At 46.2% G+C, this 27,424-nt stretch overlaps 1 protein-coding gene across 6 annotated transcripts in view; it reads left to right on the top strand.

Annotated features, from left to right (window-relative positions):
• SORBS3 (sorbin and SH3 domain containing 3) overlaps positions 1–27,424 on the top strand; it is a 95,277-nt gene that overhangs the window by 10,064 nt on the left and 57,789 nt on the right. For 4 of the 6 annotated variants that reach the window (XM_060693583.2, XM_060693581.2, XM_060693582.2 and 1 more), the window contains exons 2-5: positions 21,704–21,815; positions 23,012–23,260; positions 25,680–25,797; positions 27,030–27,262. In XM_060693583.2, the coding sequence (XP_060549566.2) occupies positions 21,768–21,815; positions 23,012–23,260; positions 25,680–25,797; positions 27,030–27,262 (648 nt within the window). In that variant the 5' untranslated portion in view covers positions 21,704–21,767. Of the gene's footprint in view, positions 1–18,613; positions 19,435–21,703; positions 21,816–23,011; positions 23,261–25,679; positions 25,798–27,029; positions 27,263–27,424 lie in introns of those variants that run through there. The other 2 variants (XM_034411603.3, XM_087875878.1) reach the window with 2 other exon arrangements.

Below are 27,424 nucleotides of genomic sequence, written 5' to 3'. Positions count from 1 at the left end.
TTAAGAAATAATTATGAACAACAGATCCTTGTGTGCTTTCTCTTCTGACATTGTCAGGACTAAAATTATGTTGTGAAATGTTCTTGAATTGTTTGATGGATTTGGCAGAATGGAGGAAATGCAGCAACTTTTCTGGTGATGTCCCTGCTGGCAAATAATTGTCTTACATCTTCGATAGTTCTATGGCTTCCTCAGGTCCCTTCAGAGAGCGAGAGTAATTTATGGTCAACCCAAATAATCCCTATTTTTTTACACAGTAAAGGACTGCAGCTCCATTGTAGAAGGCTTGGTGGTAATGATGCATTGATGGTAGTTTTCACCCTCATCTCTCTTCCAAACAAAAGCAACTCGCAGCGTCGGAAAGTTGCCTGATTCTGAAGAGCTGCCCAAGCTGGATGATATGAACCAGATGGACAATCCCACCTGCCCATCGTAAGAGTGACACAAAAAGCAAAACTCTTCGTATGTCTGAGTTTTTGCCATCAGTTTAGTTGAATCAAGGAAGTAGTCATGGAACATTCCTTCTAGGCCTTTTATCCATCTTTGTAACACTTATCATTTTGATTGGATGGATGGATGGATGGATGGACGGATGGATGGATGGATAGATGCAGATGGATGGATAGATGCAGATGGATGGATAGATGCAGATGGATGGATAGATGGATGGATGGATAGATGGATGGATGGATAGATACAGATGGATGGATAGATACAGATGGATGGATGGATAGATAGATACAGATGGATGGATAGATACAGATGGATGGATGGATAGATAGATACAGATGGATGGATAGATACAGATGGATGGATGGATAGATAGATACAGATGGATGGATAGATATAGATGGATGGATGGATGGATAGATACAGATGGATAGATGGATGGATGGATAGATACAGATGGATGGATAGATACAGATGGATGGATGGATGGACAGATAGATACAGATAGATGGATGGATAGATGGATGGATGGATGGATAGATACAGATGGATGGATAGATACGGATGGATGGATGGATAGATGGATGGATGGATGGATGGACGGATAGATACAGATGGATGGATAGATAGATACAGATGGATGGATAGATACAGATGGATGGATGGATGGATGGATGGACAGATGGACGGATAGATACAGATGGATGGATAGATACAGATGGATGGATGGACAGATAGATACAGATGGATGGATGGATAGATGGATGGATGGATGGATAGATACAGATGGATGGATGGATAGATGGATGGATGGATGGATGGACGGATAGATACAGATGGATGGATAGATACAGATGGATGGATGGATGGACAGATAGATGCAGATGGATGGATGGATGGATGGATGGATGGATAGATAAAGTTGGATGGATGGATGGATGGATGGATGGATAGCTACAGATGGATGGATAGATAAAGATGGATGGATGGATAGATAGTAGATAGATAGATAGATAGATAGATAGATAGATAGATAGGGATAGAGTTAGATAAAGAGCTACAGGCAGAGCGACAGACAGACAGATAAACATTTAGATGTTAGTAACCTTACTTTAAGCATCCTTATGAGGGCCAGTCTGGTTAAAGTACCAGGTACCTCCAAACCAGGTAGCCACAAATTCTAGTCTCACCATAGGCACAAAAAACAGCTGCGTGACCTTGGGCCAGTCACTCATATTCAGTCCTAGAAAGCAGGCAATGGCAAACCGCTTCCAGAATGTTGCTAAGAAAACTGCAGGACTTGTCCAGGTAGTTGCCAGGAATCAAGGCTGACTTGAAGGTGCACGGGCGCGTACACACACACACACACACACACCACACACACACACACACACACACACACCAACCATCCTTATACTTTTACTTGTTCCCCCCCAAAAAGTAGAGGCCAGGTTTTGTGACAGTGACAGAGGAGGACGGAATGGGTAGCGATGCCACTAGAAAGCAAATTCCAACTTAATTGCATCCTGTAGGTCTATAGGTCGCTACTCAAAGAGCCACCGCTGAGGGAATTTTGAAGAGCTTCGCATCTTAGTTGACCACTCATTCTATCGTTTACTGCCTCGAATCGCTTCCTTTTCAGTGGCAGCAGCTGAAAAGCCGGGAGGAGAAAAGATTCATTTATAGACAAGATTCTTTCAATCTCCTCTTAAGCGGGAACTTTTCATTCTGCCCCTGCATTGTTGCTGGTCTGCAATAGGACATAATCAGTATCGGAAAAGTACAAAGGGCAAGGAAGGGAGTAGCAGTATATTCATTCTATCTTTATATTGTTTTGAATAATCTAGAGAAGGGGTGTCAAACTCAAGGCCTGCGGACTGAATGCAGTCCATGGGGTGCTTAAATCTGACCTGTGGGGCCGGCCTGGAAATAGCAAATGACTGGGCTATGGTGCTTCTGGCAGCCAAAACAGGGCGTCGGGGGCCTGCTGGAGGGCTCTGTGTGCCCCCCCCGCACCCGATTTTCAGCCTGGATGGCCTCCTGCAGGACTCTGCCGGGCGGGGCGGCAGAGTGCTGCAGGAGGTTGTTCAGGCCGAAAACAGGATGCAAGGGGGCCATTGTGGCCGACAGGGTGCTGCAGGAGGCCCTCCAGGCCGAAAACGGGATGCAAGGGGGCCGTTGTGGCCGGCAGGGTGCTGCAGGAGGCCGTCCAGGCCGAAAATGAGATGCAAGGGGGCCGTTGTGGCCAGCAGGGTGCTGCAGGAGGCCGTCCAGGCTGAAAACTGGATGCAAGGGGGCCGTTGTGGCCGGCAGGGTCCTGCAGGAGGTGGTCCAGGCCGAAAACGGGATGCAAGGGGGCCGTTGTGGCCGGCAGGGTGCTGCAGGAGGCCGTCCAGGCCGAAAACAGGATGCAAGGGGGCCGTTGTGGCTGGCAGGGTGCTGCAGGAGGCCATCCAGGCCAAAAACGGGATGCAAGGGGGCCGTTGTGGCCGGCAGGGTGCTGCAGGAGGCCGTCCAGGCCGAAAACGGGATGCAAGGGGGCCATTGTGGGCGGCAGGGTGCTGCAGGAGGCCGTCCAGGCTGAAAACGGGATGCAAGAGGGCTGTTGTGGCCGGCAGGGTGCTGCAGGAGGCCGTCCAGGCTGAAAACGGGATGTAAGGGGGCCGTTGTGGCTGGCAGGGTGCTGCAGGAGGCCGTCCAGGCCAAAAACGGGATGCAAGGGGGCCGTTGTGGTCGGCAGGGTGCTGCAGGAGGCCATCCAGGCCGAAAACAGGATGCAAGGGGGCCATTGTGGCCGGCAGGGTGCTGCAGGAGGCCGTCCAGGCCGAAAACGGGATGCAAGGGGGCCGTTGTGGCCGGCAGGGTGCTGCAGGAGGCCGTCCAGGCCGAAAACAGGATGCAAGGGGACCGTTGTGGCTGGCAGGGTGCTGCAGGAGGCCGTCCAGGCCGAAAATGGGATGCAAGGGGGCCGTTGTGGCTTGCAGGGTGCTGCAGGAGGCCGTCCAAGCCGAAAACAGGATGCAAGGGGTCCATTTTGTTTTGTTTTCTTTATTTTTTATTTAAAAAGTTTTTTTTATTAATAATACAAAATTAAAAAAAACATTGGACATAGATATGACATCACTGGTTCCAAACATCTTCTGTCACTTTACAATAATATTAGTACTCCTATAAACATATAGTTCTTAAGCTTTGTTCACTATTTAAACGTAATATGATACGATATTAATACTTATTACAAGGGGGCCATTTTGGTCGGCAGGGTGCTGCAGGAGGCGTCCGTCCCGTCTCTCCCCACCCTAGGATCACGAGAGTTGAAATGCCAACAAAAATCTGAAGTGGGTAGAATGGTTTAATCTATTTGGAGTCATCGGTCTCTTAAAAGGGGCATTTCAGCCTTCAGTCTCCAGATCACTGAACTGTGTGAATGTAATAGTTCCTCACTCAACTTGAATTCAGAAAGTGGCATACAGAAGATGCCTTCCATATTTACACGGAGTTTTAGTTATGTGTTTAGGGTCCATAACTATGTATGGTTCCTAAAAACAGACCTTTAAAAAAGGGTAGTTGGATGTAGGATTGGCCCAAATAGCCTGATTCAAGCATTATTGCAAACCATATTGCGGTTGGCTAGTTTTTGGCTTAGTACATTGGGCAATTCCAATGATTATGGCTTGTAAACTTTGCTTTAAAGCTTGGGGTCTTGTGTGGATACAGTGAGTTGTGATTTATTCATTAAACCATGGCAAAAAAAAAATACAAACAAAGCGAATGCATCAAACCATTTTCCTTATTTTCCCAGGCTGTTCCTTGGCTTAAAAGCAAGACCTTTCTCAGGTCTTCATGCACTTCTGCAAAGTTAGATTTTCTCAGCTTCGGAGTTTTGGGTATGACAGCCAATTTACAGTCATCTGTGAAATTTGAATCAGCAATGAAGAGTTGTGTGAATAGGTAAAATAAATAAAAACGTTGCAGCAATCCGTTGGCCTGGTATCCTCTATCACACTTGCAAGTGAAGTTTCTGTTAGGACACGTTGCTTTTTATTTGGTTTATAAATAATATATAGTCTTTTGGGTGCTGGGCCCTACCATCTTGTAATCGTATCTCCAGATCAGATTCCAACCAGGTGGGTACCCTTGCTCCTTGCCCCTTCCCTTCTCCTCCCTTCCCTTCTTTTTCCTACCCTTCTCTCCTCTCCTCTTCTTTTCCCTTCCCTTCCCTTTCTTCTTCCCCTTTCCTTTCCCTTTCCTTCTTTTCCCTTCCCCCTCCTTCCCCTTCCCTTCCCCTTCTCTTCTCTTCCCTCCCCTTGCCTTGTTTTCCCTTCCCCTTCCCCTTCCCTTCCCTTGTTTTCCTTTCCCCTTCCCCTTCCCCTCTTTTCTCTTCCCTTCCCTTCCCTTGCCTTGTTTTCCTTTCCCTTCCCCTTCCCTTCCCTTTGCTTCCCCTTCTCCTTCTCCTTCCTCTTCCCTTTTCCCCTTCCCCTCCCCTTCCTTTCTCTTCCCTTCCCTTCCCTCGCCTTGTTTTCCCCTTCCCTTTCCCCTCCCCCTTCCCTCCCCTTGTGTTTTCCCCTTCCCCTTCCCTTCCCTTGTTTCCCCTTCCCCTTCCCCTCTTTTCTCTTCCCTTCCCTTCCGTCCCCTCCCCTCCCCTTGTTTTCCTTTACCTGCCCCTTCTCTTCCCTTCCCTTGTTTTCCTTTCCCCTTCCCCTTCCTCTTCCCTTCCCCTTCCTCTTCCTCTTCCTCTTCCTCTTCCCTTCCCCTTCTCCTTCCTCTTCCCTTTTCCCCTTCCCCTCCCCTTCTTTTCTCTTCCCTTCCCTTCCCTCGCCTTGTTTTCCCCTTCCCTTCCCCTCCCCCTTCTCTCCCCTTCCCTTCGTTTTCCTTTCCTCTTCCCGTCCCCTTTTTCTTCCTCTTCCCTTTCCCCTTCCCTTCCCTTCCCTTCCCCTCCCCTTCCTTTCCCCTCCCTCCCCTTGCCTTGTTTTCCCTTCCCCTTCCCCTTCCCCTTCTCCTTCCCCCTTCCCTTCAGCTTACTTACCCTGAGCCCATTTTTCTTTCTCCTTGCTGACCTGCCTTTCTCTTAAACATGTTCCCTTCAGGGAGTGGAAATGTTTGCATGTTGGCACACGTGGGCACGTAAGATCCTCAGATGCCATTCATTAAATAAAGAACAGGAGCATATCTAAAAAATTGGGTTCCCGGCTATTATGTCAGTTTCCAAAGGAGGAAAAGCACCCTAGCTCCCTCTTTTTACTTTGGGTTATTATACCAAGGCCAGCTCTCAAGTTACCTGTGCTAATTAATACCATCCCTTTTTAGTACCTGCCTTGTCGAAAAGAAACATGAAGTCCTAAGGCCAGGAAAAAACACTCCTGAGCAAGGCCGCGTAGCTTTCTCTTGCAACAGCAGCACAGAACTACCCTACTTAAAATTTAGAGTTCTCTATTCCTTCCTGTACAATTAGCTTTTGAAATTACCAGCTGATGACACCCACTCCTCTGCAACCCTAATTCAGAATTTGCAGGAAAGCTCTCGCTGTCTACGTGCTGTTGAATTACAATGCACAGTATTTCTCTCCAGGGTCCATGCTGGTTGGGGATGCTGGGTGCTGTAGTGCGGCAGGACAAGGAGGAGGGGGCTGCGAGATCGTCATTCTTAACGCATTGTAAGCCGCCCTGAGTCTCCGGAGAAGGGTGGCATATAAATCGAACCAATAAATAAATAAATAATAAATAAATAAATAATTCTTTGTTCTTAGATGCAGTAAAATGCAACCACCTTGCCAAGGAAATGTGCAATTATGAATCATGAATTAACTTTGCATAATCGCTTTTCTCCCGAGACTAAAGGAAATACAGCTCAAACTTTGATGAGCTGAAAATCTTCCCCGTTGTTCACTATAGACATGGCGCAAATCGCCACATTCACCACACTTCTGGCCATTCTGGATGTTGTTGAATGGGTGACAAAAAATGTTAGTCTCTGTAGCCATGTCTAAGCCCACTTGAGATGTTTGCCAGTACTGGATAATCTCTACTCTGTTTCTGTGGCACTTTGGCTGTCAGGAAAAACTGGGTCAGCCTTAATGCCAATTCAACTGGCAAAGCTAAATAGCAATAGCACTTAGACTTATATACTGCTTCGCAGTGCTTTTATAGCCCTCTCTAAGCGGTTTACAGAATCAGAATTGTGGGTCCTCACTTTACTCACCTCAGAAGGATGGAAGGCTGAGTCAACCTTCAGCCGGTGAGGATCGAACTCCTGGCAATGGGCAGAGTCAGCCTGCAATGCTGCATTCTAACCACTGTGCACCATGGATGGATGGAAGGAAGGAAGGGAGGGAGGAAAGGGGAGGAAAGGAAAGGAGGAAAGGAAGGGAAGGGAAGGGAAGGGAAGGGAAGGGAAGGGAAGGGAAGGAGAAAGGAAAGGAAAGGAAAGGAAAGGAAAGGAAAGGAAAGGAAAGGAAAGAAGAAAAGGAAAGGAAAGGAAAGGAAAGAAGGAAAGGAAAGGAAAGAAGGAAAGCTCTAAAGCCCTCTCTAAGTGGTTTAGACTTTAGAGAGTCAGCCTATTGCCCCCAACAATCTGGGTCCTCATTTTACTGACTTTAGAAGGATGGAAGGCTGAGTCAACCTTGAGCCGGTGAGGATCGAACTCCTGACAATGGGCAGAGTCAGCCTGCAATGCTGCATTCTAACCACTGTGCACCATGGATGGATGGAAGGAAGGAAGGAAGGAAGGAAGGGAGGGAGGGAGGAAAGGAAAGGAGGAAAGGAAGGGAAGGGAAGGAAAGGAAAGAAGGAAAGGAAAGGAATAAGGAAAGGAAAGAAGGAAAGGAAAGGAAAGAAGGAAAGCTCTAAAGCCCTCTCTAAGTGGTTTAGACTTTAGAGAGTCAGCCTCTTGCCCCCAACAATCTGGGTCCTCATTTTACTGACTTCAGAAGGATGGAAGGCTGAGTCAACCTTGAGCCGGTGAGATTTGAACTGCTGAACTGCAGCTAGCAGTCAGCTGAAGTAGCTGCAGTACTGCACTCTAACCACTGCGCCACCTCGGCTCTTCTTGGGATTGGTAAAAAATTTACAATCTGGATTAAAAATAACAAGGCACTTGAGTTTTTTTCTTCTACAGGTAAATCCTTGGCTTACTACCATTTGTTTAGTGATTTTCAAATTGCAACAGCAGTGAAAAAAGTGACATGACCGTTTTTCGCACTTATAACCATTGCAGCATCTGGAGTGGTGCGGTGGCCTAGAGAGATGGAGCTCTCGCCTCACAATCAGGAGGCTGTGAGTTCGGTCCTAGGTAGAGGCAGATATTTCTCTCTCCGGGCACAATGAGAATATATCAATGAGCCGAGATGGCGCAATGGTTAGAGTGCAGTACTGCAGGCTACTTCAGCTGACTTCTAGCTGCCAGTTCAAATCTCACCGGCTCAAGGTTGACTTCCATCCTTCCGAGGTGGGTAAAATGAGGACCCAGATTATTGGAGGCAATAGGCTGACTCTGCAAACCGCTTAGAAAGGGCTGTAAAAGCACTATGAAATGGTATATAAATGGTTTTGTTACCTGCTGAACAAAACTCTTTATTGGCGACAGGTTGCTGGGTGGGCATGGCCATGGGGACATGGCCTAGTCGGCTTCCTACACCACGGCGGTGGGGAGAGTGTCATTTTCGCCCTCCCCAGGCTCCGGAGGCTTTCCTCGAGCCTCCAGGAGGGCGAAAACAGCCTCCCCTGGACTCCGGAGGCCCTCCCAGAGCCTCCGTGTGGGCCCTGCACTTATCTGGCATCCAAAACAGGCCTCATGAAGACTCCTGGAAGGGGCAGGGCAGGGTGGGCGGAGTCAGCCAGTCCTTGAAACTACCGGTTCGGTGAACCAGATTAAAATTAACAGCTGGTTCATTAGAACCTGTTCGAACCGGCTGAATCCCACTCCTGAGGGTGGACCTTTCTAGAAACCCTGTCAATTGTCTAATTTACATGAAAGCTGGGACAGGACCTAAGCTTGAGTGGCGTAGGAGGCTAATGCCTCCTAAGGCAGCATTTAACATCCAGCTGCCTGCAATTACTGCGAGTTCAATTCTCACCAGGCTCAAGGTCGACTCAGCCTTCCATCCTTTCTAAGGTAGGTGAAGTGAGGACCCAGTTTGTGGGGGCAATAAGCTGACTTTGTATAAAATATACAAAAGTATGGAGGCTATTGCTTAACGCATTGTAAGCCGCCCTGAGTCTCCGGAGAAGGGCGGCATATAAATAAAATTAAAAAAAAAAAAAAAGTAAAGACAAGGATGGAGAAAGCTCGAGCAGCATTCTTCAAAATGAAATAGGTCTTCTGCAGTCACGACATAAGCCTAAGATTAAAAATCAGGCTTGTCAGTTGTTACATCTTTTCTATTCTGCTCTACGGAGTGGAGAGTTGGTCTCTGGCAGAAAGCCACTTGAAGAGACTAGAAGCATTTGAAATGTGGATTTACAGGCTGCTGTTAAACGTAGAAGCCGGGTTGACAAAATCAGAAATGAGGTGGTGATAAGCCACCTGGGAAAGCCAAGGGAAATCATCAAAACCATTAAAAAGCGAAAGTTAGACTATTTTGGACATGGGATGTGACACCCAGAAAAATACGGCATCCTTCACTTAATCCTCCAGGGAAAAATTGAAGGCAAATGAGGTCCAGGCAGAAGAAGAACATCGTGGCTTCAAAATCTAAGAAAGCGGTTCGGACAAAACTCAACAGCACTTTTTTGTGCGGCCGTTGATAAAAATAGGATTGCCAACATGATCGCCAACATCCAATGATGGACAAGGCAGAAGAAGAAGAAGGAGGAGGAGAAGGAGGAGGAGGAGGAGGAGGAGGAGGAGGAGGAGGAGGAGAAGGAGAAGGAGAAGGAGAAGAAGAAGAAGAAGAAGAAGAAGAAGAAGAAGAAGAAGAAGAAGAAGAAGAAGAAGAAGAAGAAGAAGAAGAAGAAGAAGTCGTCGTCAATTGTCTAGTGCTTGAGATTCTGTGGAAGCAATGCCCCAAGTACTTTCCTGAGAAAATTCCTGAGAAACCCTGATGGAAACTTATTAATCATAATGAGCTTCCTAACTTCAGGTAGGGTGAACTGCAGTTTGCAAAACTTGAAAGGCTATGAATGTTTAACCTGTTCAAACAATGCACACGTTGTTTTCGAAGACCAGCAGAGAGATCTATTTGGGAACGATCACCAGTTTGGAAGTAGGATCCAGCGGTCCTCCCACTGCCATAGAATAAGGAGGGGTCCTTTGGTTCTCTGATCAGATGGCAGAATTAAGCATGCTGTGTCCACACAGGTCAGTTAATTGGCTACCTTAAATTGGCTAAATTAAATTAAATTACCTAGTCTTCCAAGCTACATAGGAAATCCATTCTAAACCAAGGATGTACAGCTCTGAGGCTTCTAAATCCTTTCAGAAACTGTCACCAAGTTGTAATTTTAACGGAACAGGAAAAAAACCAACAACGTTAAGTACATGAGGACTACTTAATTGTCATACTAAACCAAATTTACTTTATATCTAAACATAGTGACATCACCTGTTTCCCACCTCTTCTTTTGGTTGAAAGAGTTGATATATCAGAGTTGCTTAGAAGTGGAATGTGTGGCATATGATAGATAGACAGACAGACAGACAGGAGATAGAGATGCTAGAGATAAAGATAGATGGATGGATAGATGGAGAGACAGACAGAGATATAGATGATAGACAGACAGACAGGAGATAGAGATGCTAGAGATAAAGATAGATGGATAGACAGACAGACAGAGATATAGATGATAGACAGGCAGGCAGGTAGGCAAGCAGAGATATAGATGATAGATGATAGACAGACAGAGATATAGATGATAGACGATAGACAGACAGACAGAGATATAGATAATAGATGATAGACAGACAGACAGGAGATAGCGGTGCTATAGATAAAGATAGATGGATAGACAGACAGAGATATAGATGATAGATGATAGATGATAGATAGACAGAGATATAGATGATAGACAGACAGGAGATAGAGATGCTAGAGATAAAGATAGATGGATAGACAGACAGACAGACAGAGATATAGATGATAAACAGACAGGCAAGCAGAGATAGAGATGATAGATGATACACAGACAGAGATATAGATGATAGATGATAGACAAACAGACAGAGATATAGATGATAGACAGACAGACAGAGATATAGATGATAGAAAGACAGACAGACAGAGATATAGATGATAGACAGAAAGACAGACAGATTCTATGCCCTAGAGTTGGACACGACTAGTCAGGAAAAACCTTTAATTTTTTAAAAATGAAAATATTAACCATTACCGTGCTTAATATACAATAAAATAAAATATTAAGAGTGGCACAGTGGTTAGAATGCAGTATTGCAGGCTAATTCTGCTGACTTCCGGCTGCCCGCAGTTTGGCAGTTCGATTCTGACCCTCTTAAAGTTGACTCAGCCTTCTATCCTTCTGAAGTCGGTAAAATGAAGAGCCAGATTGTTGGGGGACAATATGCTGACTCTGTAAACCGCTTAGAGAGGGCTGTGAAGCACTGTGAATCGGTATATAAGTCTAAGTGCTATGCAGAGGTGAGATTCACTTACCTTCCCTACCGGTTTGCAAAAATGAGCACGCGCAAACACGTGCTTCGCTCACGCATACCACCACTGTACATGCACACGGCCTTCGGCGCATGAGCACTAGTCATGCATTATGTTCGCCTCCCGCAGTTGCCGCTACCGGTTCACGTGATCACGTGATCCGGAGAGAAGCCACTGAATCCCACCACTGGTGCTATGGCTATTACAGTACAGTGGTTACTCTGTTTAAATAGCACCTAACAATGTAAAATTTGCCTGCTTTTAATTCAACCCAAACTTTTCCACGAAGGGCGACCATTTCACCTTCACCAGGTAACCAACAGTCTAGGAGATGATGCTAAACATGTGAAGACAGGCCAACGAAAGAAATCGGAGTTCGTGGATTCTATTACATTTTGGCCCCCAAATTTACGGTTTCCCTTATACTGAACATTTTCTATTGGACTATGGCCATAGGAATTGCACAGGACAAGTGTAGGCACTTCGTTTCCATAACGTTTTAAGATTTCTCTGATAAAGAAACGGAGCAAAGTTGTATGGAAATGCAAACACGGGCTACCTTTGTTCGTAGCAGTCATTGTCTTCTAGTCAGTAAACATTATTTGATTTCAGGGGGTGAAGATTGTATAACAGCTATTTGCACATGCGTGTACACGACCGTGGACACACAAATGCACGCAGGTCAAAGTATTATCAGAATACAAAATAATAGACTTGGGAGGGACCTTGGAGGTCTGCTTAAGCAGATGGCCCAAGACCATTTTAGACAAATGGCTGTTGAACCTCTTCTTTAAAAACTTTAAAAACTTCTAGTAATGGAGCACCCACAACTTCTGGAGGCCAGCTGTTCCACTGGTTAATTGCTTTCACTGTCAGGAAATTTCTTCTTAGTTCTTAGGTTGGATCCCTCCTTGATTAATTTCCATCCATTCCTTTCTTTCCATCTGACCATGATTTAGTCTTTGCCTGTTTATTAAGCAGGTCTCTCTTTTTTACAATTAGAGTAAATAGGTTAGGACAATCTTTCCCAATTAGGTGCCTTCTATACATGAAGGGATGCGGTGGCTCAGTGGCTAAGACACTGAGCTTGTCGATTGAAAGGTCGGCAGTTCAGCAGTTCAAATCCCTAGTGCCGCGTGAGGGGGTGAGCTCCCGTTGCTTGTCCCAGCTTCTGCCAACCTAGCAGTTCGAAAGCACTTAAAAAATGCAAGTAGAAAAATAGGGACCATCTTTGGTGGGAAGGGAACATTGTTCCGTGCGCCTTTGGCGTTGAGTCATGCCGGCCACATGACCACGGAGACGTCTTCGGACAGCGCTGGCTCTTCAGCTTTGAAACGGAGATGAGCACCGCCCCCTAGAGTCGGGAACGACTAGCACATATGTGCGAGGGGAATCTTTACCTTTATACATGTTAGACTTCAGATCTCATGGAAGAGAGAAGGTTGTTTTGCTCTCTCAAAATAAAGACTCACAAATAACAATAGCAATAGCATTTTGGCTTATATACCGCTTCACAGTGCTTTTACAACCCTCTCTAAGCGGTTTGCAGAGTCAGCTTATTGCCCCTAACAATTTGGGTCCTCATTTTACCCACCTCACAAGGATGGAAGGCTGAGTCAACCTTGAGCCGGTCAGGATTGAACTGCTGGCAGTTGGCAGAAATATACTGCAATACTGCATTCTAACCACTGAGGGTGGGAAGGGAAGGAAGGAAGGAAAGGAAGGGAAGGAAGGGAAGGAAGGAAGGAAGGAAGGAAGGAAAGGAAGGAAGGAAGGAAGGAAGGAGGAAAGGAAGGGAAGGAAGGAAGGAAGGGAAGGAAGGAAGGGAAGGAAGGAAGGAAGGGAGGGAAGGAAGGAAGGAAGGAAGGAAGGAAGGAAGGAAGGAAGGAAGGAAGGGAAGGAAGGAAGGAAGGAAGGAAGGAAGGAAGGAAGGGAAAGGAAAGGAAAGGAAAGGAAAGGAAAGGAAAGGAAAGGAAAGGAAGGAAAATAGCAATAGGACTTAGAGTTATATACCGCTTCACAGTGCTTTTACAGCCCTCTCTAAGCGGTTTACAATGTCAGCCTCTTGCCCCCAACAATCTGGGTCCTCATTTTACTCCCCTCGGAAGGATGGAAGGCTGAGACAGCCTTGAGCCCTGTGAGGTTTGAAATGTGTTCATGCTGTTTTAACTAAAGCGGAGGCATTTCTGCCTCATACAGTTGTAAACATCTCCACCCATTTGGGTGTCAGATGTTCATGATTTCATCCAAGAATTTTTGTGAAAGAAGTTAGATTCAGCAGGAGGGAAAGATGGACCAGATAGCATTTTAAAAAGAGCAAAGCCAGAAAAGTTGGAAAAAAGATGGGTGCAAGAAAGCACCGGGGAAAAAAAAAAAAGGCTTCACCACCAACTGATGTTTATCACTTAGTGTAAAGTTTCTCAACTGAACACGTGGTTCACATATCTTTGCCAAGGGTGAGAAACACACCCTTGGCAAAGATATGTGGGCTCTCCTCTTTTTTTTTACAAAAAAAAAATGTGGTAGCTTTATAGAGAGAAAAATTGAATTTAGAAATGGGATTAAGCTGTGTGGTTTATGTGCAGCTTTTTCTGCATGAAATTTCCTTCTTCAGAAGATATTATTGACAGAGATAGAAATCCAGGAGGGGAATTTGGGAGGCAAGTAAAAAAAAAAAAAGCATAGCAATTAAAGTATTGAAGCGAGCAAGAGACGACGGATAGATGATTTTTCTTCTCTGTTGTTGTTTTGATTTACTTTTACTTTTCTCTCTCTTTCTTTTCTTTTTTTTTTTTTTTAGGTAGGTGACATGACTAGAAGTTAGGTAGGATAGAAAGAAATGTTTTTTTAGTAAAAGGTGATATGATTAAAAGTTAGAATAAGTGATAGAAATATGAGAAGGGGGAATGTTAGTGTAAATACTTTTATATAATAAAACAAAAGTAACAATAAGAGAAAATATGGAATAATTGAATAATGACAGATTGCAACCTATTATAATTATGCATCAAATATATAAGATGATTGAATCTAATAGTTATGATTAACTTTACTAGTTTTATTTGTATTAAAATGTTTGACACCCAGGTGCCACACTGTTCACGCATTGATTTGATATGTTTGTAAAAAATAAAAAAATAAAAAATTTATTAAAAAGAAAAAGGAGAAGAAGGAGAAGGAGAAGGAGGAGAAGGAGGAGAAGGAGGAGGAGGAGGAGAAGAAAGGAGAAGAAGGAGAAGGAGGAGGAGGAGGAGAAGGAGGAGAAGAAGGGAGAAGAAGGAGGAGGAGGAGGAGAAGGAGGAGAAAAAGAAGAAGGAAAAGAAGGAGGAGGAGAAGAAGAAAGGAGGAGGAGGAGAAGGAGGAGAAGGAGAGGAAGAGGAAGAAATTATTGGCTCTTGTGGAGAAAATGGGGATACCAAACTCAATCTAGAAAGAGTGCAGAGAAGAGCGACAAAGATGATAAGTGATCTGGAGGCTAAATCATATGATGAACAGTTAAGGGAACTAGGTATGTTTACTCTAACAAAGAGAAGGACTAAGGGTGATAGTCTTCCAGTACTTGAGGGGCTGACACAGAGAAGAAGGGGATTGACTTGCTCTCCAAAGCACCTGAGGGAAGGACAAGAATAGGTGCAAGATAATTAGTGATCCAATGTGGAACTAAGGAGAAATTTCCTGATGGCGATATAGGATCTCTTGCTGGAGCAGAGGGTTGAGCTAGAGGACCTCCAAGGTCCCTTCCCATTCTATTATTCTGTGTTCTGTGTTCTTTTCCCCTCCATCTAGCAAGTGAAAAGGTACTTTAAGATGGGGAAATGGCAGCGGTAGGAGGAAGGATGAAAATAATATTTAACGATGCTCCATATATTTTATTTCTAGTAACATCTCAGAAATCTAGCTGGCTTTTTCTGGCTTTCTTCTTTTTTTCTCCCTTCAAATTCACTCATCGTTGTTAGTTGCGAAGTCATGTCCGACCCATTGCGACCCCATGGACAACGTTCCTCCAGGCCTTCCTGTCCTCTACCATCCTCTGGAGTCCATTGAAGCTCACGCCTACTGCTTCAGTGACTCCATCCAGCCACCTCCTTCTCTGCCATCCCTTCTTCTTTTGCCCTCCATCGTTCCCAGCATGAGGCTCTTCTCCAGGGAGTCCTTCCTTCTCATCAGGTGGCCAAAGGATTTGAGTTTCCTCTTCAGGATCTGGCCTTCTAAAGAGCAGTCAGGGTTGATCTCCTCTAGGACTGACCGGTTTGATGGCCTTGCAGTCCAAGGGACTCTCAGGAGTCTTCTCCAGCACCAGAGTTCAAAGGCCTCCACTCTTTGACGCTCCGCCTTCCTTATGGTCCAACTTTCACAACTTAAATTCTAATGTTCTTCTTGTAGAGGTATCCCATTTCTTCTATATTTTTTATGAACGTTTATACATTTACTACTAATAATAACATTTTTCATTCTGCCAAAGAATCAGGTTGGTGGCATCTTAGAAAATAACAAACAACAGAGCCAGTACGCTCTCATAGAGAGGGGCTCCTCCGGGTGCCGTCAGCCAAGCAGTGTCAACTGGTGGCCCCCAGGGGGAGGACATTCTCTGTGGGGGCACCCACTATCTGGAATGAGCTCCCCCCGGAGATACGGAAGATCCCGGAGCTGCGCACCTTCCGCCGTGCTCTTAAGACCCTCTTATTCCAACAAGCCGGCCTGGCCTAATTTTTTCTCCCCTTTTTGAATTTTAAATTGAAATTTTAATTTGTTTTAAATTTATTGGGATTTTAATTCTCGTGGGCTAAATTATTTAATTTGGTTTTAAATTGTTTTTAACTTTTGTATTTCTGTATTTTATCCTGTGCCTGTTCACCGCCCTGAGTCCTTCGGGAGTAGGGCGGTATACAAATTTAATAAAATCAAATCAAATCAAAAATCATACTGTGTTTTTAGCTTTTAAGTGCTGTAAAAGCCGGTTTTGTGACATATTTGGCTAGTATTTCAAAGCTTTCTTTTTGCTGTAGCTTGATTGGCAGGCCTCTTTCCTCTGGATTTCATGTAAATTGTGCCCTTATTTCTTTCAGTTGACCTCTTCTTCTAATAACAGCTTTGCTGGCATCAGAGGGAGAAAAAATGTCTGTATTTGGTCTTTGAGTAATTCTAGGACCCTACAGACAACATGTCTGTACTCTCTAATCTAATTGGGAAGAGCAAAGTAATATTTTCTAATTTGGGTCACGTTATAAGAAAAATGTTAGGTTTGGAGGATAATTTTGTTTAAATACATGTCGCGCTTGGGGATATTCTTTGCAAAACTGTTCAGCTGGGTTCACACATTATTCTAAGCCAGGGGTCTCCAACCTTGGCAACTTTAAGCAAAGCTGTCTGGGGAACTCTGGGAGTTGAAGTCCTCCAGGCTTAAAGTTGCCAAGGTTGGAGACCCCTGTTCTAAGCTACAATGCGATTGGTTTGGTTTTGCCCTAGAACAGTGACGGTTAACCTTTTTGGTGCCGAGTGCCCAAAGCGCACTCGCGCGTGCGCAAATGCACACACACGTGCCCCAATCCCCAAGATGCAATGCAAGGACCCCACGCATGCATGTGTTCCAGTGGTGGGTTCCTCCCGGTTCGGCCGATCCGGTAGCGGTGACGATATGACGTCACCGAACTGGTTCTCTTTGTTCGGGAGCTGGCCCCCCCGGGTTATTCTTACCTTTTATTTGGCCCCACCCCCAATCTATTCGCTGCCTCCCGAGTCCCAGCTGATTGGCTAGAAGGAAAAAAACTGTTTAAACTCTTGCTGTGGGACTTCAAAGGGCCGCCTTACAGCTGATCAGTGTTAAAAGGCAGTGTGGTGATAGACCAGTGTGCTCGGAAAACAAATGGGTAGACCTGAACGCTCCAAGAACAAATGAGTAGACCGGTACAGCTCTGCAAGCAGTTAAAAGCCTGATAGACCAGTACCTCTGCTAAATCCTAAAGAATCGTCACATGACCATCAAACCACGCCCACAAAATAAGCCACGCTCACAGAACCGGTAGTAAAAAAATTTAGAACCCACCCCTGGTGTGTTCCCTGCGCATGTGCCCCGGCCCCCGTTTTGGCTTCTAGGTTGATGTAGGAGGCTTTTCAGGCCCAAAAAGGGGCACGGGGGGGGGTCGCGATTTTCGCAGTTTCTCTCCTCCCATCACGTGCCCAGGCTTTCCCCTCCATTCCTGCCTTCCCCAATCTCCTCAGTTTCTCACCGCGCACCCAGACTTTCTCCTCCATTCCGGCCACGGAAAAACACCTGCAGAGGGTAGAACCTGCAGAGATTGGGGAAGGCACAGGTGGCAGGAATGCAGGAGAAAGGTAGGGTGCGCTGGGGGGGAAACTGCAGAGATTGGGGAAGGCCCCACCCCATGCATGCGTGGCAGAGACGCGAAGAGCAGCTGGCTGGCAGGAGGTGTACTCATATGCACAGTGGAACTGGGCTGGGGTGATGGCTGGCGTGCCCGCTGAGAGAACTCTGTGTGCCACCTGTGCCATAGGTTCGCCATCACGGCCCTAGAATATCATGCCACAAATGGCACACATAGCCATATTGGTGGGCACGCAAGCTCAGCTCCATCAGCTGATTTTCGGGTCTTCTGGGCCCACTAGAAGTAGGCAAACAGGCTGTTTCCTGCCTCTGGAGGGCCTCAGGGGTGTGGTGGGGAAGGCCCGTTTTTCTCTCTCCCCAGGCTCCAGAGCCTTTCTAGGATTCTGGGGAGGGCCCTTCCGAGACTCCTAGAAAGGCTCTGGAGCCTGGGGAGAGAGAAAAACGGGCCTACCGGGACATCGCATGCCAGGAGCGCAGGAAGCGGGGGTGATCACATGCGCAGGGGCAGGGCGCATAAAATTATGGCCTTAGGCATGTGCGTGTGCGAACCCCTCCTCCCCACTCCTGGCACACGATGGCAGAAAGTTTAGCCATCACTGGCCTAGGCAGCGTACATGCTACATTTCTACCAAATCTGGTATTTAGTTGTGTTCTTCAGCTTTTGGGGAATCTTGACTGGATTATTTTAATTTTGAAACATTTACTTGCGACCGTAGTTTTTAGCAAAATTCATATAAAGTTGCAGCACATGGGTGTGATTTAAAAGAGGAATAAAGTGATTAATTCTTACGGACAACCTCCAAGAGATTCTCAAAAACCAGAATGCTTTCTGATTTATAATGGTCAGAATCTTACATACTGAGCAATTTTAATTCTTTGTTTGTTTGTTTTTTCCAATTGGCATCTGAGCAATTTTAAGGGGGTCTTTGATCCACAGCTGAAGGGAAGGGGAGAGGGGAAAGAGTACATGTGGGTCTAGGAGCTTTTGGATGCGGACTTATGAATAAATAAATAAATGTGGAACAAAGAACTTGTTTGCAGCAAAGGCTTAATTGTTATGAAGCTCCAAATTAGTCATTGGGCACTCCATCACTGGAGGATTTTAAGAAGAGACTAGACAGTCACTTAGCTGAAATGGTATAGGTTCTCCTGCTTGAACGGGGCTGGACTAGAAGACCTCCAAGGGCCCTTCCAGCTCCTGTTCTGTTCTGCTCTGCTCTGTTCTGGGTTCTCTTCTCTTCTCTTCTCTTCTCTTCTCTTCTCTTCTCTTCTCTTCTCTTCTCTTCTCTTCTCTTCTCTTCTCTTCTCTCCTCTCCTCTCCTCTCCTCTCCTCTCCTCTCCTCTCCTCTCCTCCCTTCCCTTCCCTTCCCTTCCCTCCCCTTTCCCCTCCCTTCCATTATTCTATTCTAATCCATTCTTCTGTTCTATTCTATTCTATTCTATTCTATTCTATTCTATTCTATTCTATTCTATTCTATTCTATTCTATTCTATTCTATTATATTTCATATTCTATTCCATTACTCTACTCTACTCTACTCTACTCTAACCCATCCATTCCCTCCCTCTGCTTCCGCCCACGTCAAGTTGTTAACTCTCCGGGATGCTTGTCTCTCCCACTCATAAACTTTGGCTTCCTCCTGTCCTGTCCCACTGTGCCAATTCTCTTGACACCCTCACAAGAATCCGGGCACGCACTCCAGCAAACTGTAGCGCCTTGTTTGGGGCTGAATTATTAATATCGAGTGATTTGCATAGTCACCGTTGCAACAAAAGTCAGTCCCCACTTCCATGCTGGATGTGCTGGCAGACTGAACCAGGCAGTGACCTTGCTCTGGGCACGGGACCAACAGTAGAAAGACAGCTTTGTTTGCCCAGTGCCCAGCAGTGTCAGAAACCGAGAATAGCCGAGATGCCCTGCTCCAGTAAGTCCAGAGAGAAGCAAAGCTTTGCAAAGAATATACGGTGCATCCTGGCTATTCGTCCTGCAGCTCACACCAACCCTTATCTGGGACATCTTCGTTCGCCCTCTGCCCTCTGAGGTGAGATGGGTGGTGACTAGGGGTGGGTTCTACTTACCTTTACTACTGGTTCGCATCGTGCCTGCTCGTGCGTGCACGCGCGCTCTTCTGCACATGTGCAGATCTAATCTGATGACGTCCAGGTTAGTAGGCGGAGCCTCCCGCCAGTTTTACTACCGGTTCTCGCGAACCAGTCCGAACCGGGGGCAACCCACGAACTGGTGGTGACAAGGAAAGGACCTTATGGGGACTGGTGTGATTCCATCTTCATGCATGCCGCATGTATTTGTTTTGAAGCAGGGGTGTCAAACTCTATTTCATTGAGGGCTGCATCAGGGTTGTGTTTGACCTCCTGGGAGGGGAAAGAGGGGCGTAGCCAGAATGGGTTTGTCCAGTTCAATGTCAGTTGTATCGGGGGTACCTATGGTGGCCCGAGCACTCTGCCAGCGAAAATCGGCTCCCGAGCTCTCTTTTCAGCTTCCAGGGCCTCCTGCAACCTTCTGCCAGTGAAAACAGAGCTCGGGAGCCCGTTTTCGCTGGCAGAAGCAGCACGAGCCAGTCCTTTGCTATTTCTACGGCGGCCCCGCGGACCAGATCTAAGTACCCCACGGCCTGGATCTGGCCCCCATGCCTTGAGTTTGACACCCCTGTTTTGAAGCTAAGCATGGTGTATGGATTTAACCCAATTTTTCTCTCTCTTTGGATAGCAAGCTGAGCTGTAAGCCAATAGCTGGCCCTGCTCCCCGAATGCATTAAGCTAAATGAGGTTGGCTAATTTGTGTTTCATTATGTCATTCCCCCGCTAAAAGCACAGTTCGGCGAAGATTTTGACAAGGGTGACTAACGCATAGGTTCCTTTAAGTGCTAAGAGTAATGATTCATTATTGTGATGTGCCGGAAAGTTGGCTAGCAACTGACGAGTAATTACACGAAACAGAGGAAGCGAGAGGCTGCCCAGCTTTTGTGCTCCGAAGACTGTCCTTGACTGTCCAAAAACAAAACAGATCAGGGATAGGATTCTCGGTTTCCTTTGATACTCTTGAGGACTAGGAGTGATATCATAGCAGCCATCCAGGACTTGAGGGGCTGTCACAGAGAAGGGGGAGTCGACTTATTCTCCGAAGCACCAAAGCAGGACAAGAAATAACCTAAAGAGAGATCCAACCTAAAAGTAAGAAGAAATTTCCTGACAATGAGAACAATTAATCAATGGAACAGAAGTTGCCTCCAGAAGTTGTGGGTGCTTCCATCACTGGATGTTTTCAAGAAGAGACTGCATTTGTCCTGCATAGTATAGGATCTCCTGCTTGAGGATATTGGAAGACCTTCAAGGTCCCTTCCAACCAAGAGTGAAATCCTCCCAGTTTGCACCGCATCGGGCGATCCAGTAGCGATCTTGGCGGCTGGTTCGGCGATCCGGTAGCGATGGTGGAGCAAAGCTCCGCCCACCCGCCTGGGTGTTGTTACTTCCTGGTTTTAACCGGTAAGGAAGATAAGTAGATTTCACCCCTGCTTCCAACTCTTATCAGTCTATGTACTATATTCTATATTTGCTGAGCGAACATCCTCACATGCTACGGTTTTCTGTCATTTCTCTAAGTCAATTGGCCTGGCCTAAATCTTCTCCCCTTTTTAAATGTAAATTTTCATTTGTTTTAAATTATGGGGTATTTTAAATTCAGCCAAATTATTTAATTCGTTTTTAATTTATTTTAAATTTTCGTATTTATGTGTTTTATCTTGTGGCTGTTCACCGCCCTGAGTCCTTCGGGAGAAGGGCGGTATAGAAATTTAATAAAATAAAATAAAATAAATAAATTCCACGTCCAAAATTTTTGCCCCAAGCAATCATTGTTTCTTTAACTTGTTCGTCTTCCAGTTTAACCTCTAATAAATATCCATACAGTTTTTTAATTATGTTTTCATCAGTCCCTGTTAAAATTTTATCTAAACTAGTCAAATTATTATAAAAAAAACCTTCTGTTTTACACTCTTTATCGTGTCTAGACTGTATTTGCAAATAAGAAAACCAGTTCATCTTTATACCTTGTACTTCTAATTCTTGCATAGATTTAAGTTCACCCTTTTCATTCAATATTTCACTATATCTGACAATTTGTTCCTTTCTAAATGTTGTTGAATATGAGAATACTCCATGCTATGGTTTTCGGATGGGAAGTCCTTAATTGTTAGGGAAGAGGATGTTTTGAATCAGGAGTGCAGAGAGTATGACCTCCTGATGCAGTTCGAAGCCCTTTTCGTACAACAGGTTTGTTCTCTGTTTACTCAGGAGTAAACAACCTTCAGCTGATCCTCCTGTTCAAGGTGAAAGTGTTTGCATCGGACAAGTTTTGATGGTGGTTGACAACTCCGGATCCGGAATGCTTCGTCCCCCGCCAAATGTGAGTGTCTATGCTTCAAATTGCCATGGCATTATTATTAGTGTTTTTTTTTTTTTTAATTTGATTTATATGCCGCCCTTCTCCGAAGACTCAGGGCGGCTTACAATGTGCTCAGCAATAGCCTTCATCCTTTTGTATATTTATACAAAGTCAGCTTATTGCCCCCACAAACTGGGTCCTCAATTTACCCATCTTAGAAAGGATGGAAGGCTGAGTCAACCTTGAGCCTGGGGAGATTCGAACTTGCAGTAATTGCAGGCAGCTGGATGTTAAATGCTGCCTTAGCAGGAGGCATTAGCCTCCTACGCCACTCAGGCTCCTCATTTTGCGTAACGCGTAGCGATTCTTTAAAATAACAGGAAATATTTTCTGAGCTGATGTCAGGGATGTTGGATTGAGATCCCAGAGGAGCCATTGAGGCGTCTGATAAATAAAGGCATAATCCAGCAATGGCCCTTCTAGACAGCAGGCATGTCCAGAGTCAAAAGTAGGCATTCCTGTTCTCAGCTTCCCATGGAAGGAATGATGATGTGTTTGGGATGATTCGGTCTCCAAAACAAAGGCGTGGGCACGTACGGCTTGCTCGTGATGTCCAGGAAGAGCCTATGAAATAGGAACTAATGATCAACAAACAACAATTTCTCTGCTTGCAGGAAATCCCCGTTAGAATCTGGGGCATTCCCAGCCAAAAGGTCAGGAGCAGAGGGTGGGAAAGTCCTTCTAGTTGTAACCAGGAGATTTAGAATGACAGCAGAGACAATAAAGGTAAAGGTTCCCTTCGCACATATGTGCTAGTCGTTCCCGACTCTAGGGGGCGGTGCTCATCTCCGTTTCAAAGCCGAAGAGCCAGCGCTGTCCGAAGACGTCTCCGTGGTCATGTGGCCGGCATGACTCAACGCCAAAGGCGCACGGAACGCTGTGACCTTCCCACCAAAGGTGGTCCCTATTTTTCTACTGGCATTTTTTATGTGCTTTCTAACTGCTAGGTTGGCAGAAGCTGGGACAAGTAACGGGAACTCACCCCATTACGCGGTACTAGGGATTCGAACCTTCTGATCGACAAGCTCAGCGTCTTAGTCACGGAGACAATACTGGGATACAAAACAAAACACCACCTCGACATCAACAGTTTCCAATTTTCCAGATTGAAAGTCTTGAACCTCTTTCTTTTTTTCCCCCCACCCCACTCCCTTCAGGGTTTGCCACCTGCTGAGCAGCATTTTCATGATGGCGGAGAACCTCCTTCACCTGCCTCGAGAGGCTCCAGTTTCACATCTCCTCCACATCACTCGAGAGCCGGGGTCTCTGTGGAAACTCTGGGTCTTAGGCTGGATGACTTTATCCCTTCACACCTCCAGAAGAGCCCAACTATCCGTAGTGGGAGCCTCACCTCTCCGCGGGCCACGTCCACCCCGCAGAGTAAATGGAACCCCAAGTATTACAGAGTGAGTCTGCCTTCCTTGAGCCAAGCCGATGGGAAGATTGGGGGCTCATGAGTTACTTGTAGAGATTCATGGGTGGGCAACTGGGGGTTCGCAGGGGAGAACCTCTAGCTAAGATTCTGTGCAGTTCGGAGAACCGCCAAATCCTACTCCTGGCTAGCCCTGCCCACCCACCCCGCCCCACCCAGGAGTCCCCACGCGGTCCGTTTTGGGTGCAGGTAAGTGCAGGGTGTGCACAGAGGTTCAGGGAGGGCAAAAAACGGGCCTACCAGAACAGGGGTGGGTTCTAAATTTTTTTACTACTGGTTCTGTGGGTGTGGCTTATTTTGTGGGTATGGCTTGGAGGTCATGTGACTAGGTGGGCGTGGCTAGCTGGTCAGAGTCATTTCTGGAAGGTCCTCGCACTTACGACCAGTCCTCGCACTTACGACCCGACTCATTTGTTTGCTTTTAACACTGATCAGCTGTAGGGCGGCCCTTTGAAGCCCCGCGGCAAGAGTTTAAACAGTTTTTTTCCATCTAGTCATCAGCTGGGACTCAGGAGGCAGCAATAGATTGGGGGGGGGGACCAAATAAAAGGTAAGAATAACGTGGGGGGGAGTGGGAGGGTGGGGAGGGAGGAGAACCGGTTCGGTGACATCATATCGTCACCGCTACCGGCTCGGCCGAACCAGACCGAACCGGGAGGAACCCACCATTGTACCAGAAGTTCGGGAAGGCAGGAAATGAGCCTGTTTCCAGCCTCCAGAGGTCTGCCGAAGCCTGGGGAGGCTGTTTTCGCCCTCCCAGAGGCTCAAGGAAAGCCTCCAGAGCCCAAGGAGCAGTGGTGAAATCTGAACCGGTTTACTACCGGTTCTCTCAGCTGTGTGCGTGCATGCGCAGTACCCGACCCGCACCAAATGCGAGGTGTGTTATGTGCGCGCGCAGTGCACGCCAAAGGGAGGCATGGGGTAAGTAGAACAGCGCACGGGTGTGTGTGATCAGCTGTGGCGTGCGATCTTCGGAGCCTTTTTTTTTTTTACTTTTAATTCGGGCGAATAGGTTGTAAAAAAAAATGCTTTTAAAAGTAAAAAAAAGAGGCTCCGACGATCGCGGACCACAGCCGTTCCAGAGAACTGGTAGTAAAAAAATGCTAAAAAAGTAAAAAAAAAAAAAAAAAGTTCCGACGATTTCGTGTCGCTCAGCTGATTGTTGGAACTTTTTTATTTACATTTTTTACTACCGGTTCGGGCAAACCGGACCAAACCGGGAGCATTTCACCCGTCAGGCAGGGCAAAAAGGCCGCCCCCCCGCGTAGCGCAGGAGGCTGATTAGGCTACGTCCACCATGGCTACGCCCACCCAGCAACCACGTAGAGAACCCCTTGCTATAATTTTTGAAGCCCACCCCTGTAGAGATTGTTTGTTCTCCAAGAAGGTCAGGCCCTGAACAGGGCTTAACAGCCCAGTGTTCATGCTCAGGTGTTCCAAACCAGCTGTGAAAATGTCAAAACGACAGTGCATGTCATCTTACCATTGACATGCTTATGTAATAATGTCACGAAACCTGATACAAGTGGATGAAAATCACCTCATTGGTGTGATTGTCATCATATACATACACGTGAACTCAGCTCTGGCGCGCTGGCCAGTTGATTTTCGGATCTTCTGGGCACACTTGAAGTAGGGAAACAAACTATTTCCTGCCTCCGGAGGGCCTGGGGGTGGGTGGGGAAGGCCCGCTTTTTGCTTTCTCATGGTCTCCAGAGCCTCTCTAGGAGCCTGGGGAGGGCAAAAACAGCCTTCCCCACCCCACCCCGGAGGTCCTCTGGAGGCCGGAAACGGCCCGTTTGCCAACTTACCAGAAGTCAGCAAAGGGGCCATTTCTGGCCTCTGGAGGGCCTTGGAGGTGGGAAAGGCCATTTTCGCCCTCCACAAGTTGCTAGAGAGGCTCTGGAGGAAATGGGGATTTTGCAGTATCCTTCCCTTGGAGTGGGGAAGGAATGGAGATTTTGCAGTATCCTTCCCCTGGAGTGGGGAGGGAATGGAGATTTTGCAGTATCCTTCCCTTGGAGTGGGGAGGGAAGGGAGATTTTGCAGTATCCTTCCCCTGGAGTGGGGAGGGAATGGAGATTTTACAGTATCCTTCCCCTGCCTCGCCCGTCAAGGCATACCCACCAAGCCATGCCCACAGAACCGGTAGTAAAAATTTTTGAAACCCACCAGTGAGTAGAAGGCGTGCCTCAGCTTGTGATCAGCTCCTGTGATGCACAATTGAGCAATGAGAAATGTGTTCCCGTTTTCACAATGGAGAGATTTTTGAAAGACAGCAAAAGTTACATACTAACGGATGATGTTCTTTTATCTGTTCTCTCTCTCTCTCTCTCTCTCTCTCTCTCTCTCTCTCTCTCTCTCTCTCTCTCTCTCTCTCTCTCTCTCTCTAGGTTCCCGTGATTCGCAATTGTGGGTCTAATACCCTGAATTTTGAATTCCACGATACAACTCCCCGCCGGGTGTACAATGGGATATCCCAGCCATGGAAAACAGCTCAGCAGAGTTCAGGTAATACTCCAGCCAAGAATGGGAGCGATAATAGATTTCCTTGGCAAGCGGCGCAAAACACTTTGTAGTCCTTGCTGCCTTATCTTCCTGTTATCCATTTGTGCTTGATCTTTTAAGTTTAAATACAACGAGACCCACTTCTAAAGCTCGGCTAGCTTTGTGTTCCTCCTGCCAGGGGAAGAGTTAGGAGCCTTTGATGGTCCTTTTTGACAGCAGAGCTTTGAGTAAAAGACGGTGTTTAAATTCAGCAGCGGGTCTAAAAGCCAACCCTCCCACTCTCTCTCTATCGTTCTTGCCTCCCTTTTAGGGAGTAATTAGATGGGATAAAATTTTGATATCTCTAATGCGTTCTTGATGTTAGGTGGAAACAGAGCAAATGCCTGGATAGCTCTGCAGACAAGGCACTGTAATTTAACACCAACTGTCTGCAATTACTGTAAATTCGAATCTCACCAGGCTCAAGGTTTACTCAGCCTTCCATCCTTTCTAAGGTAGGTAAATTGAGGACCCAGTTTGTGGGGGCAATAAACTGACTTTGTATAAATATACAAAAGTATGAAGGCTATTGCTTAACGCATTGTAAGCCGCCCTGAGTCTCCGGAGAAGGGCGGCATATAAATCAAATTTAAAAAAAAAAAATGCTAAAGCTGGTCTTGAGATTTTTTTTAATGGAAAGGATGTAAAATATACAGTACCGTTAGCCCTCGACTTACAACAGTTCATAGAGGGACTGCTCAAAGTTACAACGGCACTGAAAAAGGTGACATAATCACAGGGGTGAAATGCTCTCAGTTTGGACCAGATCGCCCGATCCGGTAGCGATGGCGGCGGGTGGTTCAGAGAACCGGTAGCAAAAATCCCTGTTCCCTCCTCCCATCTCCAGCTGAGCCACACAATCATCAGAGGCTTTTTTTTTTTACTTTTAAAAGCAATTTTTTCTACAACCTCTTCAGCCGAAAAGATGCTTTTAAAAGTAAAAAAAAAAAATCCTCTAATGATCGCGCAGCTCAGCTGGGATCGTCAGAGGCTTTTAAAAGCATTTTTTCTACAACCTCTTCAGCTGAAAAAAATGCTTTTAAAAGTAAAAAAAAAAGCCTCTAATGATCGCGCAGCTCAGCTGGGATCGTCAGAGTCTTTTAAAAGCATTTTTTTCTGCAACCTCTTCGGCCGAATGGACGTAATGCTCAATTAGACCTTCCTTCTCATTATGATCTGACTGTATCTCTTGGCAGCGAATAATTGGTACCCAACCTGGCCTGCAAAAGAAATTAGACCACTGAAAACTGAACCTGCTCATTCTCCTTACTTGGCTGGCTCAGTCAATTACCCGACTGTGAACGGCGTAGCACAACCAGGCTGGTCAGCGACTTGGACAAAAGATGGCAAGAGGAAGGAGAAACGTTGGGTGAAGTACGATGGGATCGGGCCAGTGGATGAATCTGGGATGCCCCTTGCCTCTCGATCGGTGAGTCCTTGGAACAATTGTAAACAGGATGAAAATGTCTACTTCTCAGTATCTTTCTTCCGTATACGGAGCTCAGGGTTGAACCGTTAATCACGTCAATTAATTCAGAGTCGGGTCTACAACAGTTCTTTCTTTTTCTTTTCTTTTCTTTTATTAGATTTA

The sequence above is a fragment of the Pantherophis guttatus genome, chromosome 9 (genome assembly GCF_059756535.1).
Source record: "Pantherophis guttatus breed Tessera chromosome 9, ASM5975653v1, whole genome shotgun sequence".
In the NCBI taxonomy this organism is placed as follows: Eukaryota; Metazoa; Chordata; class Lepidosauria; order Squamata; family Colubridae; genus Pantherophis; species Pantherophis guttatus.
This window is presented reverse-complemented; position numbering and strand designations above follow the sequence as displayed.